The following is a 17881-nucleotide window of genomic DNA, read 5'->3' on the forward strand; positions in this document are numbered from 1 at the left end:
AAATATTGAAAACCTGCACTCTGATGGACGCCAACTGTTTTCAGCAGAGTCGTAAAGGATAGCAGGGAGCACGGTGTCGTTATTGTATGTATTCGTGTTTGCTATAGTTAAGGTAGAGGGACGTTGATCACAGAAATAAGGCGCATCGTAGTGAAAGGGAAAGACGTAAGGGCAATACAGAAATGTTAAGCAGACCTCCTTTGCACTACCTTGTACTTGGGCATAAGAACTATGAGCTTTCACGTTTGTCGTCAAAACCGAGAAAGACGTAGGGCATGGTCCGGCCTGATGGTTCTTAATTATAAGAAAACATGACTAATATGAATCGTTAGACAAATATAACAATAATTTTACAATCGTATACCAGAAAATCCAGCATGTCAGCAGCGGCTCCCAAAGCCGGAACAGTTCTGCGAAGCCCAGTTTCACCATGTGGGCAGTTCAACGCTGTCGTCTTGCGTGTGTGTGCATGTGTGTGTGTGTGTGTTTTCGTTTTCATTTTATCTCTCTCTCTGTCCTCTTTCTTGCCCCTATTTCCCCACCCCTGTGCAGGGTAGCAAACCGGCCAGGTTAACCTCCTTGCGTTTCCTTTTCATCTATTTCTCTCTCAAATAAATACGTGCACTGAGTGATGAAGATATGGTCAAACATGTCGACAAAAAAATGCCTCTCTTGAGCCTATGAAGTGAAACAGAAGACGTATCGCATTTCGTACATGAAAGGACAAGGCGCTCTCGGCAAAAGCAGCAGACAAAGAAGCGTGCAGGTTTTTTTTTACACAAATAGGGGTGAAACACCTTTCCCGATTAATTTACATTAAAAGAAATTATGCACAACTCTCAAAACCCATTTCGAAAGACCTAACAGCCTTTAGACAAATATCAGAAGGCTTTAGCTTTCAAAGATATTCTCGAGAGGACTCAACTTTCCTAAGGCGCGAGTAGTCGCTACTAATGAAGGAAAGAAAATTGCTTTTACGGGCTCGTTTTTTCTTTGTTAGACACAATATTTATGAGAACTAACAGACAATAATGCCAAGGAAAGAATAGGGGGTTTTATTTGTAATAATTGCGATATAAATGTGAAGAAAGCAAAGTGAACGAAAAGATAACTTGCCGCCGGCAGGGACCGAACCTGCGACCTTCGAATAACGCGTCCGATGCTCTACCACTGAGCTACGGCGGCGGTCATCCCCCCGTCCACTTAATAGGGTATATATGTGCATTTAAACCTAGGAGTGTTAGTCAGCGCCGATCGCAGCCATGGCGGCGAGTGTGGAACACTCTTTTTCTGCCTTTTGGCGTCACGTAGCACGTGATCTTTTTACGATCTGGCAGCTGACCAATAATCCCTGGCATACTACCTGAAGGCATCAAGTCTGCCAGAACGAGACCCTCGCTATGAATGAAGGAAAGAAGATTGCTTTTAAGGGCTCGTTTTTTTCTTTGTTAGACACAATATTAATGAGAACTAACAGACAATAATGCCAAGGAAAGTATAGAGGGTGTTATTTGTAATAATTGGGATATAAATGTTAAGAAAGTAAAGTGGACGAAAAGATAACCCTTCCTTGGCATTATTGTCTGTTAGTTCTCATTAATATTGAGTAGTCGCTACTGTTAGTCAGTGCAGCGCAAACTTACGGTTAGTGAAACCATCCACGGTATTCAATTACTGCACGCAAACTATCGAATGTTAAACGAAAACACACCCATCATTCACAACAAAACTTTCTTTTTTCCCGGTACGTAAGTACCCTCATTTTCATGGCTTTTGATTGTCGTCTCCCCGGCTTCGTGTACCCACACCGTGAATCCGTGCGAGCAGCCTGACTACTCGCGCTCATCTCGTCAAAATCGCGAAAACACCGCGCCGCTGGCTGCGCATCTTCGTGTCTCCTTTAAGTGCGCTTCACTGCGCTGAACCATGTGGCGCGAAATAGGCACGCCAGCGCAAAGTGGTTTGGTCGCTTTCCCCTCCGTCTCACCTTTTCTGGGGCAACCTGCCCGGCAAGTGTCATGGCGTCGCCCGTGCTGTGAGTTACCGGCGGCAGCGGCGGCCAAGATAGCCAGGGTAATTCTCGACATTTTCTTATCTTTCATTGTCCCCTGCTGTCGCGGTTTATTGCGGCCGAGATCGGCGCTGCCCTCTCGCCCGCGAAGGACGCGGCCGAGTGCGCGCGCGAGCTTTTTTTCATGCCGTTTGAACCGCGCCGTGGCGGGCTCGAACGGCCACGCTTGTGGCACCTGTTACGAGGGCCGCTGTTTTGCTCTTGGCGCGCGCGCTGCCCTGACGCGCATTCTCCGCGTGTTCCTCGTCCGGCTAAACGTCGTCGTTTCGACGCCACTGGGCCATTTTATCTCCGCCGGCCGCATCCTTCGTTCGCTGTCGTTTCTTTTAGCGCCTGCCGAGCTGGAATGCGACGCGCGCGCTTATTTTGTTTTCACCGGCGTAGAGGAGAGGGAGGCCATACAAACCGGCGAGGCTGGCGAGGCCGGCGAGCGCGGCATGACCTGGCTGCACCTCGGGCTTCAGGAAGCTCCGCACGTTCTTCGGCCAATCGTGAGACGCAGCGAGCATCGCCTCGCGTTGCTTATCGTTGCGGGGATACACGGGACGGAGTGAGCCTCGCGGTTTGGCTCGCTCTGTTTACGATCCCTGACGCGCTTTTTCTTTCCCCACACTTCTGAGCCCCGCTGGGCCTCGAAAGTTTGCTCGTTCTGGTGAACGTTTGCGCTAGAACGGCCACCTAGGACTGCGGATTTGTCAAAATACTCGCAATAAAACCGAAACCCGGCGTTATAAGCGCAGCGCCTCCCTAGGGAAGCGCCACACTGCCAGCCCCGTTTAGTTTCGCGATTCTTTCGTCCGGAAACATTGAGAATACCTACTTTGCTTTAGCGGCACGAGTATATGAGTCTAGTTCTGGGTGTATGCTGTGCCCGTACAACGCAGGTACGCCCGCTATGAAACGGGAACAGTTGTCGAAATCGTTTCGACGCAAGAGCAGACACCACGTATAAGTTCACGTGGTCCTGCCTTTTTATTTCTCTGGGCGTGTCTGCTGCGAAGTTGCAAATATTTAACGCACACGAAACTCGGTGTCATTTTACGTTTCCAGAATCATTCATCTTAAGTCTAGAGATGAGCTGCGGTGTTCTGAGCACCGCAACGCCGCATGACGACGGCCTGGTGTTACCTAAGAGGGCGCGCGCGCTTGTCAAGGAATGTGCTAGGCTTCTTTTACGAGACTTTCGCGCTGGGGAACCTCGAGGGAGACGGACGGCTTGCATATGTCGTCGTCCGCGCGCGGTTTCCGGCGCCCCGGCCCCGTAGTACCAGCTAATGGACACCGGCGCCGCCGGCCGCACTGTCGAATGACGCCGCCTGCCCCAAGGCCGGAGCGGCGCTTGCACGCCGGACGGGGCTACGCTGCGGCGGCCTGATTTAGCCCCTTCGGGTCGGCTCATTTACGGCGGAAGCAGGGGCCCCTAGCGCCGCACCGAATAATGGATGGCCGCCGAGGCAGCTCCGGTCGCGCCGCGGTCCCGATGACAGATCGGCCGCTGACGGGTCGACGATCCCCGCCGCCCGACGACGGCTACAGCCCGCGGCCGAAACTGCGCGCCCTCGCTTCCATGTGCGAGCAAGCTCCGGAGGAAACACGTTGTTTTTTTGGCCTCTCCCGTTGTGTAGGCTAATTGAGTGCTCTCGCGCGTGGGGCTGTCCGACGAATCAATCCGCACTCCCGTCTGGACGACCTCACTCGACCATTTGGCAGTGGCCCGATCGGCGCGCTTCTGTGCACCGCGTGACGGACTCCGAAACAAGTGAAAAGTGGAAGCCATGCTCTCGGTTCCACTCAAGCCGATGTATCTCTATTTAGTGTTCTGCTTTACGTCGGTCCCGTCGCGCAGTTTACACGCTCGTGTTCGTCCTTGGAAGATTTTTCGCCTTAGCGTGTTTATTCGTGACCATATACCCCAGCGATACGAAGTGATAAATTGAAAGCAAGTGCGACAAGCTGCCACATGAGAATACACGCGATGGAGAAACCGGAAAGGAAATAACGGGAGGTTAACAACGATTAATGTCTAGTTGGCTATCCTGTCCGGGTGGAGTAGATAAAAAAGAAGGCAGAGGATGGAGATAAAACAGAACTCTTCGTGGGTTGACGCAATGCGGCACCTGACAACATTAGATAGATTAGTACCAACGCTTTCAAAACACAACAGTACTTTTAACGCAGTCTGGTTAAGTCCAGGGTTGATCAAAGAATTCAATTTTTCGTGAGAGAACGTTGGTCGACTGCGTCAAGAATGTAGTCACAGGTACAGAACTCTGGAAGCACGTATTTTCGCTAAGGGGAAAGCTGCGTGCATTGCTATCTGCATCCACAAACTTCACTATGGAGACAATCGTCTATCATGCTGAAAAAGGCGTAGACACTTGCGAATGCTACGTAAAGCCATGGACGGCGTACAATGGTTTCGTCACGCATACATGGGGATCGAAGAAACAAATGCGGATAGTTGGTGAATTCTGCTGTAAATATAACCTCACGTGCAACGCGCAGTGCTTTCCTGCATTGTGTTTCTCATTGTGACAACGGGATGGCAGCGCGGTTAGCACTCTCATGGGCAGTTCAAGCTGTGGTATCTACTTTGTCATTTCCTGTAATACCGCAGGGCCTTGGATGCTATTCAAAAATGATGCCGTGTCCTTTCTCAAAAATGTCCTATACTTAGTTTCTCTTACGTCCGCGCCAACTTGTGGACGGTATCCACGGCGGGCCGCCTTTCAATGGCACAAGATTGACCCTTCGTGACAAGCTGTGTAACTGGTAAAGTGCTGCACGCAGAAGTGCGAGCTCAACAGCCGTCGTCGATGTAAAATTGGATAATAAAATATTAGTCTTGGTAATGTTTGCCGGGGTGATCGCTGCATTCTGAGATCGAACGGGGAATCGATCGGTCGATGTAAACAAACTGGTCAGTCGATGGAGAGTTGAACTATGGATTCGAGCAAGTTTGTTCAATGCACTGCATAAACATCACGAACGATGAATTATCACTAATCGCATTGCACCAGTTTCAGTGCAATCCCTTGATAGTATGTTTGTGCTCACCGTGGTATTTTATCATTTATAAACGGCCGATGAATAAGGTCTAGTGGTCGGTGGTGTAAGACACTTCTGGAATTCCCGTGATGGCAAGACTGATCTCAGACTGCTTAATGTAAGAAAGCAACACGCGGATAATGAGAGAAGCCAAACTGTGGGGCGGCCAGATCGTAGCCAAAATTTTATTTCGGCGGAGGGAAAGTAAAGGAAGGGAGGTCCGACTCCCTTTATATGTATGTGTGTGTTTGTATGTGCGCGTGCATATAATATATACAAACTCTAAATGTTTCTGGGGCTTTCTACACCTATAGGCGGTGTGTAATTTAAACCAAAAAAAGTTTGGGAGGGGGGGGGGGGGACTCCTATCGTGCACGTACCTTTCAGTGCGCGTGCGGCATTTCCTTTCAGTTTACGGAAGTGTTACTGCTAATGGCACAAGCAGGAAGTGTAAACCCAGGCGTAGAGAGAGTAAGAGAGACAGTTAAAGAAAGAAAGAAAGAAAGAAAGAAAGAAAGAAAGAAAGAAAGAAAGAAAGAAAGAAAGAAAGAAAGAAAGAAAGAAAGAAAGAAAGAAAGAAAGAAAGGAGCGATAATGCGCTGAACACTGAAGGGGCCAAGAAAACAGGAGAGGGAGGTCGTTGTGTTTGTTTCCTCTGTGTGGTGGCTTCGCGCTGTGTGCCTTTTGCGCCGGTGTTTATTACGAGAGAATTGCAGTTCCCCCAGAAGTCTTCGTTTCCAGTTTTCTCCGTACTGAATCCTTGAACCTCGCTAGGCTGCACTTTTGTCACCTCCTAATTTATCATTTCAGTGAGAGGTGTATATAGGGACCGACATTGACGCTCTATGTACTCTGAAGTACAACTTCATACCACTGCAGAACAGCTTCGCTCGTCGCATTCCAGAGTCGAGAGCACGAAGTAAAGCGAGTACTTCTCTCGTACAACAGCAATATCCTTGGGGCGGTACAATGTACAGCAGAGGTGAGTGAAAAAGACAAAAAAAAAGTCGTCTCAGAATCGCGAGGAATCTTTCATTTCGTTCCGCATGCGAGAGGTGGAAAAGAAATTCGCTGCCGAGTTCTCTGCACAACCGAGGCGGTGCGATGAAGAAGGAAAAAGTGGATGAAAGGAGGGGCGCCAACGAAACGGTTGGAAAACTCGGCGCTTTTTTACGCTGGCTCGTCTTTGCCGAATGCTCGGCGCGATTTGCAGCCAAGTCCTAACAGCGACGATCGATTTCTGAGTCTGTGACTCTGCTTTTCCGTGAACTTTTGTAAGCACGATCTCGTCTCTGGCTCGTGTCTGCGCGAACAACAACGCGCCAGCGGAGGGCGGTGACGCGAGCAGCGCGCTCTGACATCTTCGCGACGGGGGAATTTCTGTTCGTCGCCCGGCGCACTGCAACCGGCGCCGGGAGACCAGCCCGGGGCCCCCTATTTAGAGCAAATAAAGAAGGCTGCGGACAAATCCGAGCAGCGCCGCTTTGTCGGCAGCCCAATACATCACTCGCGGAGGAGTCGGTCGGGTGAAGAAGCAGCCTTCCCCCGCGCGCATTTACAGAAGCAGGCTCCAACTCCTTTCGCGCGGAGTTGGCTAGACGCAGTCGTGCTTCATGGCCGCTGGTCGGAGATGATCGATTTCTTTTCCGAGCTCATATGGGCAGCTTTCTTTTTTGGCAAGTTACCGTTCTTCTCTGGCCTCCTCGCTGTTCCCTCTCTCCTCAGACGTACCCCGGGCCGCAACCCTCCTTCCTGTTATGTCTGTGCTCCTCTCTCTGCTTCCACCGAAGCTTTCATTTCGGGCCCGCAGAAGCAGCCCGGGCTCCCGCGCGAACTCGGATTGGGCTCTTGCCCGGCGAGGAATATCGAGTTTCCGCGAGGAATCGCCCGAGTCGCGGAGCCACCCTCATCCACCCCCTCTTTCTTTCTTTTTTTTTCCTGCTGCTTAGATGTCTCCCTCCTTCCGGCCTCTCGCGTTGCGCCCTAACGCCAGAGAAGAGACAATTTGCAGCACCAGCAGCAGCAGCTAGTGTGGCCGCTCTGGCGTCGTGGACGTCGTCGCCACAATGATGGCCCGGCGAGTCTCGTCGTCGTTGGGAGCGGGCCCACAATACCCAGCCGCCTTCTCCGGTGTCGCGCTCTCCGGGCGCAGGCTGCTGCGGCCGGCAAACAACTCATCACGGCACTCGCTGTGCCTCGGCGTCCCCCGACGAAGCGCGACGCTGTTTTGCATGGCCTTCGAGGGACCGCGTGTAGACGGGGCAACGCTGTCGCGCTATACCGCGACATGAGATACAGGATGAAAATGCGCTGCATGCGGCAAATGACGAGCATTGTCTGACAAAAATTTGGAGGCACAAAGGAACAAGGACAAGAAATGACAGGACTGGTGCCAAACTAACAACTGTTTTATTGGAAAGAACATTGCATTCCAGGTAGCTTCACGCGCATGCGCGAGTCACATTGACAATCACAGTAACAGAATGACAACCTAATTCGGGTTATCAAAACTTGTCTAAAAAGTGCAATTCGTTGCGATATAAGTTCAAGGAAGGCACACTAATACATTGGGCACCCTTCTTATTTATGAAAAAAGCCTCCAGCAATTCTCTGGCCACCTGGTTTCGACTTTTTCCAAGCACCCTGGTTTCAAAAAACCGGGGCGCGCATGCGCAGGACTTGCAGTGCGAAGGCAAGTGTAAACCAGATACACTGTTAAGGGAGGCTTCATGTTCCTTTAATCGAACATTTAAACATCGACCAGTCTGGCCGATGTATGTCCTACCACAGCTGTGACATGCTGTGGTCGGACATACCATGCTGTGACATACAGCATGTAAAACCGTATTGCCCATGCGTAGTTGGGGTGGTTTACGAAATACCCCTCAGCTGTGGTAGGACATACATCGGCCAGACTGGTCGATGTTTAAATGTTCGATTAAAGGAACATGAAGCCTCCCTTAACAGTGTATCTGGTTTACACTTGCCTTCGCACTGCAAGTCCTGCGCATGCGCGCCCCGGTTTTTTGAAACCAGGGTGCTTGGAAAAAGTCGAAACCAGGTGGCCAGAGAATTGTTGGAGGCTTTTTGCATAAATAAGAAGGGTGCCCAATGTGTTAGTGTGCCTTCCTTGAACTTATATCGCAACGAATTGCACTTTTTAGACAAGTTTTGATAACCCGAATTAGGTTGTGATTCTGTTACTGTGATTGTCAATGTGACTCGCGCATGCGCGTGAAGCTACCTGGAATGCAATGTTCTTTCCAATAAAACAGTTGTTAGTTTGGCACCAGTCCTGTAATTTCTTGTCCTTGTTCCTTTGTGCCTCCAAATTTTTGTCAGACCATGCACCAACTAGCCCAAGAACGCGTTTTAGTTGACGAGCATTGATCAAGCAAGACGCCCTTTTGACACCGCAGCATTATCTTCAGCTTGAAACGCTGGCTTGCCTTGAGGAAAACGAGAGAAAAAAAAAAAGAGGAAAAGAAGCGGCAGATAACTGTGCGTTATGCCAATATGGGAACATATACCGTCAGCTAACTCGTGCCAAGCGTTCAAATATTCATGTGTGCGTTACGAGAATGCAATCAACTCAGTATTATTCACTTACTTCTTCAGCAGCTCTTAGATACTTATCCTTTTAAGATTCTTTAACTATCGGCTTAGGTGATCAATTGGCAGTTATTCATTAACCTTTTACAACTATGGCTGCAAAATCTTCAGTTGGAAAGTTGTGGAGCGTATTGACGAATATTGGGATAACTTCTCTCTCTGACGACATCTGCGGCGGTTTTAACTAATAATAATAATTACCGGGGTTTTACGCGCCAAAACCACGATATGATTATGAGGCAAGCCGCAGTTGCGGTACTCCGGATTAAATTTCGACCACCTGGGGTTATTTAACGTGCACCTAAATCTAAGTACACGGGTGTTCTTTGCATTTCGCCCCCATCGAAATGCGGCCGCCGTGACTGGGAGTCGAACGCACGCCTTCGAGCTTAGCAACGCGACACCCTACATATACGTGCTAAGCTACCACGGCGGGTGTGGTTTTACCTCTTGCGGGCCGCAAGAAATGTGCGAGATATATGAAAGAGTACCAAGTGACTTGGCACTTGTGCGCAGCGAAATCAGTGGCCTCAAACACGCTACCGAGGACCGATCGATGCACGCACACTGTAGGCATTAAAACTCGTAAGCAAAAATATTACGCGATGACCACATCCGTCGCCTCCGATCGCCATCCGTCTCCGAAAGTCATTTGCTGTTTACGTTGTCCGTTAACTGCGAGAGCGTTGACAGGAATCGAAGAACCGTCACGCGCTACTTTTCGCATATACTATGTGATTCACTTCATTGCTTGTGCAAGTTGAAAAGTGAAAGCCAAATCCATCGCTTTAAGTCCTGAGCGCGGCCCTTCTTGTTGCTCTCACTCACACGTAGCATGACGTTATTCCACACGAGAGCGCACACGGATGTCACTCGCATCTACCTCCTTAGTGCCGAAAAACGGCTGGAAATTGGAAATATCATGTCACTACTCATTCGCGCTGATGAAGATAAGTACTACGGGACAGCTAGAGCACTGATGAACCGCATTGATGATGGTGGTGGTGGCGTAATAGTGGGATCCTTCAATACGAGCAGGGGTTCGGAAGGCTTGCGCTGTTGACAGCAATGCCGTTTTCAGCGTTGTTATCGTCGTTCCGCTTGCAGCATGCCGTGCCCAACTATACGAATGCCGTATTTTCACTGCAAGCAAGCCCGAGCGCCTGGCGGTTAAACGACGATGGTACTTGCGATTTGACTGCAACTACCTGGGCGTGTCTGGTTTGCAACCCTGCCCTGGGGGAAAGGATAAATGTGTGAAAAGGGAGGTGGGGGTGAAGATAGAGCACTATAGTCGCGCGTATATTTAAAAGTAAGCCCCACAAGCGGTCGCAGATACCTGTCGACTTCAAGCACACTTCGTTGCCTTAGGTATGGTTCAAGAATCTTGGCTTCCGAAAACGGTATGTCCAGCCGGTTCAATGCTGTCCGGAGAGAGACGTCATAACGAGTTTAAACGCACAGGGCGTTTACAGTGGTTTCTTCGGTCCTGCAGGAGTCTCATGTGTGTCACTCATTTCTTTTTTTTTTTTTCTTCCGAACGGCTGTGACGTTGTAGATGCAACCCCCATCCACCACGAGCTGGTAATAAAGGTGAAAAGGACAGGAAAATGAAACTAATCGTTACATGGTATGGCTCATTCGAAGCTTTCTAAGAGGCGTGTGCTAAATATTCGACAGCGATTGCTCTGGGCGCTTTCACTTTCATTCACAACCCTTACGCCGGGCGCGTAGCCAGAAATTTTTTTCGGGGCATGGAAAATTGAAAAATCTCGCGGGGGTTTGAATCCCTCCACCCCTCCCCTGGCTACGTCAGTGCCTTACGCACCCCCCCCCCCTCTCCTGTAACGCCTGCTTCCCTCTTGCCATGTGCTGAACTTTCTTTAGCCTGTTTCAATAGCGATATGCGCTATTTCTAGAAATGACGTTGTCGATCATTTGCACCATTTGTTGAAGCGCTGATAAGCACTATCAATTGCAACATTTAGCTTTCTTTATTTTCGTATCTGGAGTGACGGCTCTGTCTCTGTTGTATGCCTGGCACGAAGAAGTCTACAGGGCCTCACACCCTCATCACTGCCCCTTGAACCGAGACAGCGGCCCTGTTGCAAGGCAGCGTTTATGCCGGTCTCGCTGGGAGCACAGTCGTTGGGATGTGCATGCTTGCCTGTCGGCGCTGAGCACGCACCGGAACAGGCGATCGTGACTTTCGCTGATCGCACTTTTGCGGCCCGTGCGTCGGGTATTCTGGGGCCGAATGGCTCCGCGGTCATTACGATCGTGCTCGGCACATCGGAAGGCAGGCGGCGACAGAGAGTCGGTGCTTCTCGTTAAGCGAACACGGAGATGGCTCCTGGAGGGGTGCTTCTCCGATGTGCCCGCGCTCGTTTCACCTGCTGCTCAAATATTCGCCACGGCAGGCACATACGGCGACAGCGAGAAGCACCATCGGCACCGCGAGGCACCCGCGGAAATCGCGCAGCGAGCCAGCGCTCGGCGTAGAAGAACCCTTCACATGCAGAGCAGTAGCCGGCAATAAAGCGCGCGCCTGTGTCCGCGTCGGTGTTTGAGCGGGCGGCAATATTGACTGAAGCCGCGAGGCACGCAAGCAACGCGCGCGCAGCTCGCGGGAGGACATGCGGCGCGCCGATGGGGTGCTTCAGGAAATGAACAGGGCGGGCGCTGTTTGTTCCTGACGCTGGCTTTTATTAAGGAGCCGTGGCCGGCCCAATGTCCCCGGGATGTGTCCTCGCGTGTTCGGCCCTTCTTGCAAGATCCTCTGCTGTCTCTCCCTGCGGGTCGACGCAACTTTCTCCAGGTTCGTCCGGCCGATGGGACGACCGAGGTGCTGAACCATGAAACTTGTGCTCTGTGCGTGATATCTAATCACTATGCTCGACGATGTATTTGACATGCTTCTATGTGTCGGCTGCCTGAAATGCGTTCCTGTGGGCTCAGTATTCGTAAGCGAAACGTTCTTTTGGCAACGAACACGGCCACAGGGAACTGGAGACCCTTTAACCATTTTGTTGTACCCCGATGAGTGCCAGAGTACATGGTATTATTCAAGAAAGTATTGTAGACGGTCAAACTTCGATGACGCTCAAGTCAGGATTACGTGTGTTGGTCGCCCTGCATGTATTTTTTTTTTCTTACGAGAACATGCTTACGCTTCAAGTTCTTGGCATGCATGGCAGCATTTAGTCTCATTCCTACGTGCCTATTATCTTTCTCGCTTTTTGCGCGAAATTCACATCTTATGCGACTGTGCTCCTTGTAATGTGCACAGACGGTCACCTGTAATTGGTCTAGCTCGTCTTGACCGTAGACCGATGCAAGTAGAAGCCATTCTGGAAGCTCGCCCTCAGAGGTCATCGCAGTCGAGAGCGACGAAGACATTGTTGAAATATTAGAAGACGAGAGACTCGCCCAGTGTCTGTGGACTACTTGTGGTTTGCGCGATTTACGAGGGATGTGGCATACCACACAAAAGTGACTGACTTTGACGTTGTGTATGTGCTCCCCGTCTCCCTCTCTCTTTGCGCCTATATAGCTTTCAAACTCCCCCACCCGTTAACCCCGTGTAGGGTAGCATACCGGTTATCCTGAACTGGTCAACCTTCCTTCATTTCCCCCTCTACTGTTTCATTCTTTCAGCATAATTCAGCCAATGTAGTTGTCAACATTTTCCACAGCCGCACAGCGTCCGTATTCCTTGGAAAGAAGGAAACAGTGGTCAAGCAGTGAAGTTGATCAGGGCTGCCAAAAGAGCATTCTTAAGCTCATCAACGACACCTTCATGCTTTGTGCACCCTAAGTGCGGAGATTTCCAGTGGAACAGCTGAAAACTAAGCCGATCGCGTGATGTCACAAACTGTTCGATTATAAACATTGGGTTTCTAGAGTTTAACCTCAGAAAGCGACTAAGACTATAACAGACACCGTAGTGGAGGGCTCCGGATGATTTCGACCACCTGGGTTTGTTTAACGTGCTCTAATATCGTACAGTACATGGGCCTCCAGCATTTCGCCTCTATCCAAATGCGACCGCCGCTGCCGGGATAGAATCGGCGTATTTCGGGTCAGCAGCCGGCGCCGTAAACCACTGACCCGCCGCGGAGGCTGATAACAAGCATTTCCTGAGCTGTAGAAACGGATTCATCAGTAGGCTATACTTTTGTGCCCCTTTGCTATTTTTCGGTGGACGCTTTTTTTTTTTCTGGGGGGGGGGGGGGGGGGGGGGTAGTACATAGCTTGAGAGAGAGAGATAACTCTATTTTTGTCCTTGCTGGGGTCAAGGGAGGCGGGGACCGGGAGACTAGCCCTACCGAAGCCCCCCCCCCCCCCCCCCCCCCCCTTCCTCAGGCGGCGGCCAGACCTTGGGTCTTGGCGGTGTCTTAGTTTGAGTGAATTTGTACAAAGCCATGTCATTGTTAAAAGATTAGGCATACCCATGTTTAACTGGTCATGGAAGAGCGCTAATGGAAGATAAGACGGTCTGTATTTTTTTATATAGGTACTACGGTCTCAGCAGGTGGTCTGCTTAGTCGGTCTCTGACATTAATTTCCTCTGTAATTCAAATTGAAGATATAAGGTATCACTCTTCCATTTACTTAGGCTCGCTACGTGAAGGCTCAATTTTTCTGTCGCCGTGTAGTGCAAGTGATATTATTGACACCATTAACCCTTTACCCAACAGCCATGCAGCGGGTGTAGATGGTATGTATTGTGAGTAAACCGATTAAGTTAATGGCAAATATTATCATCAGCCTTTGCGGTTGTTTCCCTGAACAAATTAAGATTGACCTAAACTAGTGTCACTTATAAGTGCGACGATCGGAACCGCTTAAGCAATAAGAGGTCCATGTGTGTGTGCTGAATAAGTTTCAAAAGTTTCTGAACGAGTAATTAACAGTCGATTGTGAAGCTACCTAAAAGAACGGCATTGTCGCAAACCAACAACGCGTAATCCACAGAAATTTAGAAACCGTCGACTGAGCATTATTTGACGTAGAAGACAGAATAGTTCGCGGTATTGAAAATAAGATGATCATGCTAGGCAGGTATATTTTTATATGTACGTACAGTGTTTGATTCGGTTAATCACGACGTATTGCTTGCAAACTACGGCGTTACGGAATCAGAGGCATTGCATTACAGCAATATTCTAGTTACCTTAGTGACCGACAGCAGGGCACTTTGATAGGCGGCGTACCTCCAGACCTAGGAGAAATTACTGAGGATGCTGTCCAAGGGTCTATTATTGGGTGCATCTTAATGTTAATTTACATTAAAATCATAATTAACACACCTAGCACAAATAGCATCATATTACTTGTATTTTTCGCTGAGCAGAAACTCGAGGATGCAGAACTAAGGCCGACAAATTGCTTCAGGGCCGGGTTATCGCTCTGGTTATACTCGAATGCTCTTGAACTGAATGCGTCCAAATTTTAGCAGCCTTAAATAAAACAAACAAACAAAAATGAAGTCAGCTTCGAACTAGTGGGGCCAAGCCTGAAGGAAGTGCGGAGCTGGGTGGCCTTCTTTGCTTCTCTTTTATTTTTCTCTTCCTTTCTTCATCTGCTTTTTTCTTTTTCTCTCTATCGTTTTATGTCTGTTTATTTCTATTTCTTTCTTTCTTTCTTTCTTTCTTTCTTTCTTTATATATTTCCTTCTATTTCTCAGCTCCTTCTATCTTTCTTTCTCTTTCTTCCCTTTTTCTCTCTTCTCTATTTCTCGCTTTCTGTGCTATGCTTTACTCTCTCCCCTCCTCCTTTCCTTCGTCCTCACCCTCACTTCCCTTTACCACCCCTTGGTATGCTATGCTCTGCTAGCGTGCCTGGATAGCCGAGTTGTTACGATGCTCGTCTTTGGATCGTGGGCGCGGGTTCGAATCTCGCCTTGTCAAGAAATATTTTTCGCCAATATTTCCTCTCTTTCTCTCTCTCTCTCTCTTTCCCTCTCTCTCTCTGTGCTCGTTCTCTCACGCGTCAGAGTTATTCCATCCCACGCCGGAGAAATCGGCGCACGTGTTCCGGGAGCGAAGCAGAAGATGAAGAAGAGGACGAAGAAAGCGCGTGCCGGTTCATGATGATGACAGTTTTCTGTTCGCGGATTACAACCGACGGCTGGTATAAACGGCTCCGCTGCTAAAAAGAGATTGCAATCTTCCGTCGATTTTATATAATGGCATACCACTTCTTCAAGAATAATATGTTAAATTTCTAGGCATCATTTTTAAAAAGCGCCTACTTAGAACGCTCGATGTTGAGCAGATAAGACTAAGATAGCACTTCTGGTTGATCACGAGTGCATGAGGAAGACGATTCATGAGGTCATGACATGAATAACGGGACATGCCTGCCGCCTACGTCATGAAACCCTTCCACACAGTCACGTGTGGCACATACCGCATACCACGGCCCGTGGTATACGGGTGTGCGCCACAGGTGATTGGCAGCTTATATAAACCCAGGAACAGCAAAAATACTCATTGAAAACATCATAAGACACATTGCATAGGTTATATAAGAGAAGGACATACTGTTTCTTATAGTTGTCGATTTCATTATAGCATAAAAACGCTGAAAAATGAGCTAGTACAAACGACTGTTAGCCACCAACCACGCGGTACAGATCCTGAATAAATGTCTTACGTCAACGGTTGCCTGACATCACTTTTGGTGGTTGTGCTTGTCTAACGTCAGTTGTGGTTGCAGTGCTGACAATCTGCTTTAAAATAATTTAATAAACATTACGTAGGTACTCCTATGGCTCAGCAAACAATACTCTAGCGTTGCTCATCCCCGCAGGAATACGCCAGTGTAGTCGACATGCCTGATAAGCCCACGATATGCACGCAGCTACTCAAATTACGCAAACTTGTCGATCCACTTCGTAAGACTTGGCTCAGTGCCAGAAAATGTGGCATAGGCAGCTACTCGCTCACTGCTTCGCATGAAATTTATTCCCACAATGCGTGCGGTCTGCAAGAATTTTTTTTTTGCTAATATTTACCCTGTTTTGATCATTTACGTTTTTCGTATTAACATGTAACTATTTGTTTCGTATTCTTGTGCGTGCTTAGTTTGGACTTGTATACTGTGGTTTAGTGTTGAGTACTACGTATTTATGAACCGCCAACATTTGCTCTTTTTTAATTGTTTTGGGAGGCCAGCCATAGGCGTGCGCAGGGTTCCCCATTGGGGGGGGGGGGGGCGAAGGTTCATCGCAGCGCCCCCCCACCCTACTAGGTCCATGTATGAGGCAGGTTTTGCGCCCCCCCCCCCCTCTTAGGCGACTAAAAGGGTCAATGTACGGGGTAGATTTTCCGCTCCCCCTCTCAGATAAGTAGGCGGGGCGGCCGCCCCCCCTGCCCCCCCCCCCCCCCCCTGTGCGCACGCCTGTGAGGCCAGCCCTTAGTCATATGAGAACGGCATGTTTAGACTCGCTTTCCGCAGTTTGTTCTGTTTGCTTTTCTCTCTCGCAAATGAACATTTTCTCTTTCTTTCTTTCTTTCTTTCTTTCTTTCTTTCTTTCTTTCTTTCTTTCTTTCTTTCTTAGTTTATTTAGAACAACAGTGAACTGTCCAAGGGGACACGGCTAAAGGCAAACTAAAGTAAACTTCAACATAAAGATCATAGCAGGGTGCTACAGAAAACGTCAGAAAAAGAAAGACATACTCTGCAAATAGTTATGCACTATCAGTGCATTCTTCCTTCACTGCGCTGGCAGAAAAAAGTATGCTACCTGTTCTGTAGATAACCTTCGAGCCATAAGTGATACAGTATGCTCAAGTCTGTGGCCGACGAAGAGATACTTTCACCCGTGCTGTGGCCTTTGAACTCTTAGACGGCACGTCAGGTGCAAGTGAATGCACCGCCACTTACAGTCGCTCCAGAATGCGGTGGCAGGTTCGGAGCCAGCATTAGCAAACGCGTCTATTATAGGTGACAGACATGTATGACCTGTGTTTGTGTGTATCCGCAGCGGAGGCCATGGGGAGCCGCGTGACGCAGGCGACGCCGCTGCACTTCCCAGACAAGTCCTTGGCCGGTGTGGCGCGGCTGTTGGATGACCTGCACCGGCTGATGGAGGACCGGGACTCGGCCGATGTCGTCTTCCTCGTCGGCCGAGAGGAGGCGCCCGTCTACGCACACTGCCTTATTCTGCGCGCAAGGTATGGGTTTTCCCGAGAGCAGCTGCTTGTTCTTACGCATCTGTAGGCCAGACCTCCATCGTTCTACCACGATGGCGGTATCTAGAAGCGTGGACATCTTGTCGACAGGGAGGGTGTCATAATCGTGACGGACGCTCAGGTAGAATATAGAATTTATACGAGCGGCAGAACTTTAAAAGCCGCAAGTCGCGTTCTGTTTGGAGCGACTCAATTATCACCTGTGCATACAGTTAGTGAGGACTTCTGGAATCGAGTCTTTATACGCGCGAATCAGCTCGCGCACGCCTGCACCAGAGCGCACGCATACACCAGGAGCCGCCGCTAGAGGGACGCGGCCAGCAATTTCATCCCGAGTATTTACCACTAACCTACACGCATATCCTACAACCACGCCACCGTTTGTTACTAAGAGCACATCACCACTGCACACGCTCTCACTAGAGAGGGAGCTGGAGTGTAGCTGAAACTACGAACACGTATCTACGTTTAAGTATACAAGATGCGCCTGATTCTATAAGTCGCTTGCGTACTATCTTGCATAAGGTTTATTATTTCTCACACTCTCTCTATTTCTTGTCGGCTTAATTATCTGCGTATTGGAACGCTTAGTTATTTGTCTACTGGCACCACAATGCCTCTTCGTTCTTGACAAAAATTAACATTGGTATTGAGTCATCGTAATTGCCAGAAATGAATTGATGAATTAAACTCGACATGGCTGGCTTAGTGTTTGAAGATTAATCAATTCGGGTAACGTCATAACGCTGTTCATGATCGCGAGAGCTTAGCATCTGTCTTGAACACTTGAGTGTGTTCGTGACTCCAAAAACAGATGAACGATGGAACTAAGAAAATGGCAGATTTGAACTAGTTGCCATACTGAAAATTACCTTCATCGCTAATATTTAAAATGCTGACCTATTAACGCAAAAATTACATTTGAAGCCAGTGTGATTGCGATAACTGG

The 17881-nt window shown here is 49.1% G+C and overlaps 1 protein-coding gene across 1 annotated transcript in view; it reads left to right on the plus strand.

The window, feature by feature from the left end:
* Nucleotides 1-1951: 1951 nt before the first annotated feature.
* Nucleotides 1952-17881, plus strand: part of LOC119379001 (uncharacterized) — a 138338-nt gene continuing 122408 nt past the window's right edge. Inside the window, exons 1-2 of the mRNA XM_037648125.2 lie at nt 1952-2073; nt 16725-16914. Coding sequence (XP_037504053.1) covers nt 16733-16914 — 182 coding nt within the window. The 5' untranslated portion in view covers nt 1952-2073; nt 16725-16732. The remainder of the gene's footprint in view (nt 2074-16724; nt 16915-17881) is intronic.

Source organism: Rhipicephalus sanguineus, chromosome 1 (assembly GCF_013339695.2).
Source record: "Rhipicephalus sanguineus isolate Rsan-2018 chromosome 1, BIME_Rsan_1.4, whole genome shotgun sequence".
NCBI classification, from domain to species: domain Eukaryota; kingdom Metazoa; phylum Arthropoda; class Arachnida; order Ixodida; family Ixodidae; genus Rhipicephalus; species Rhipicephalus sanguineus.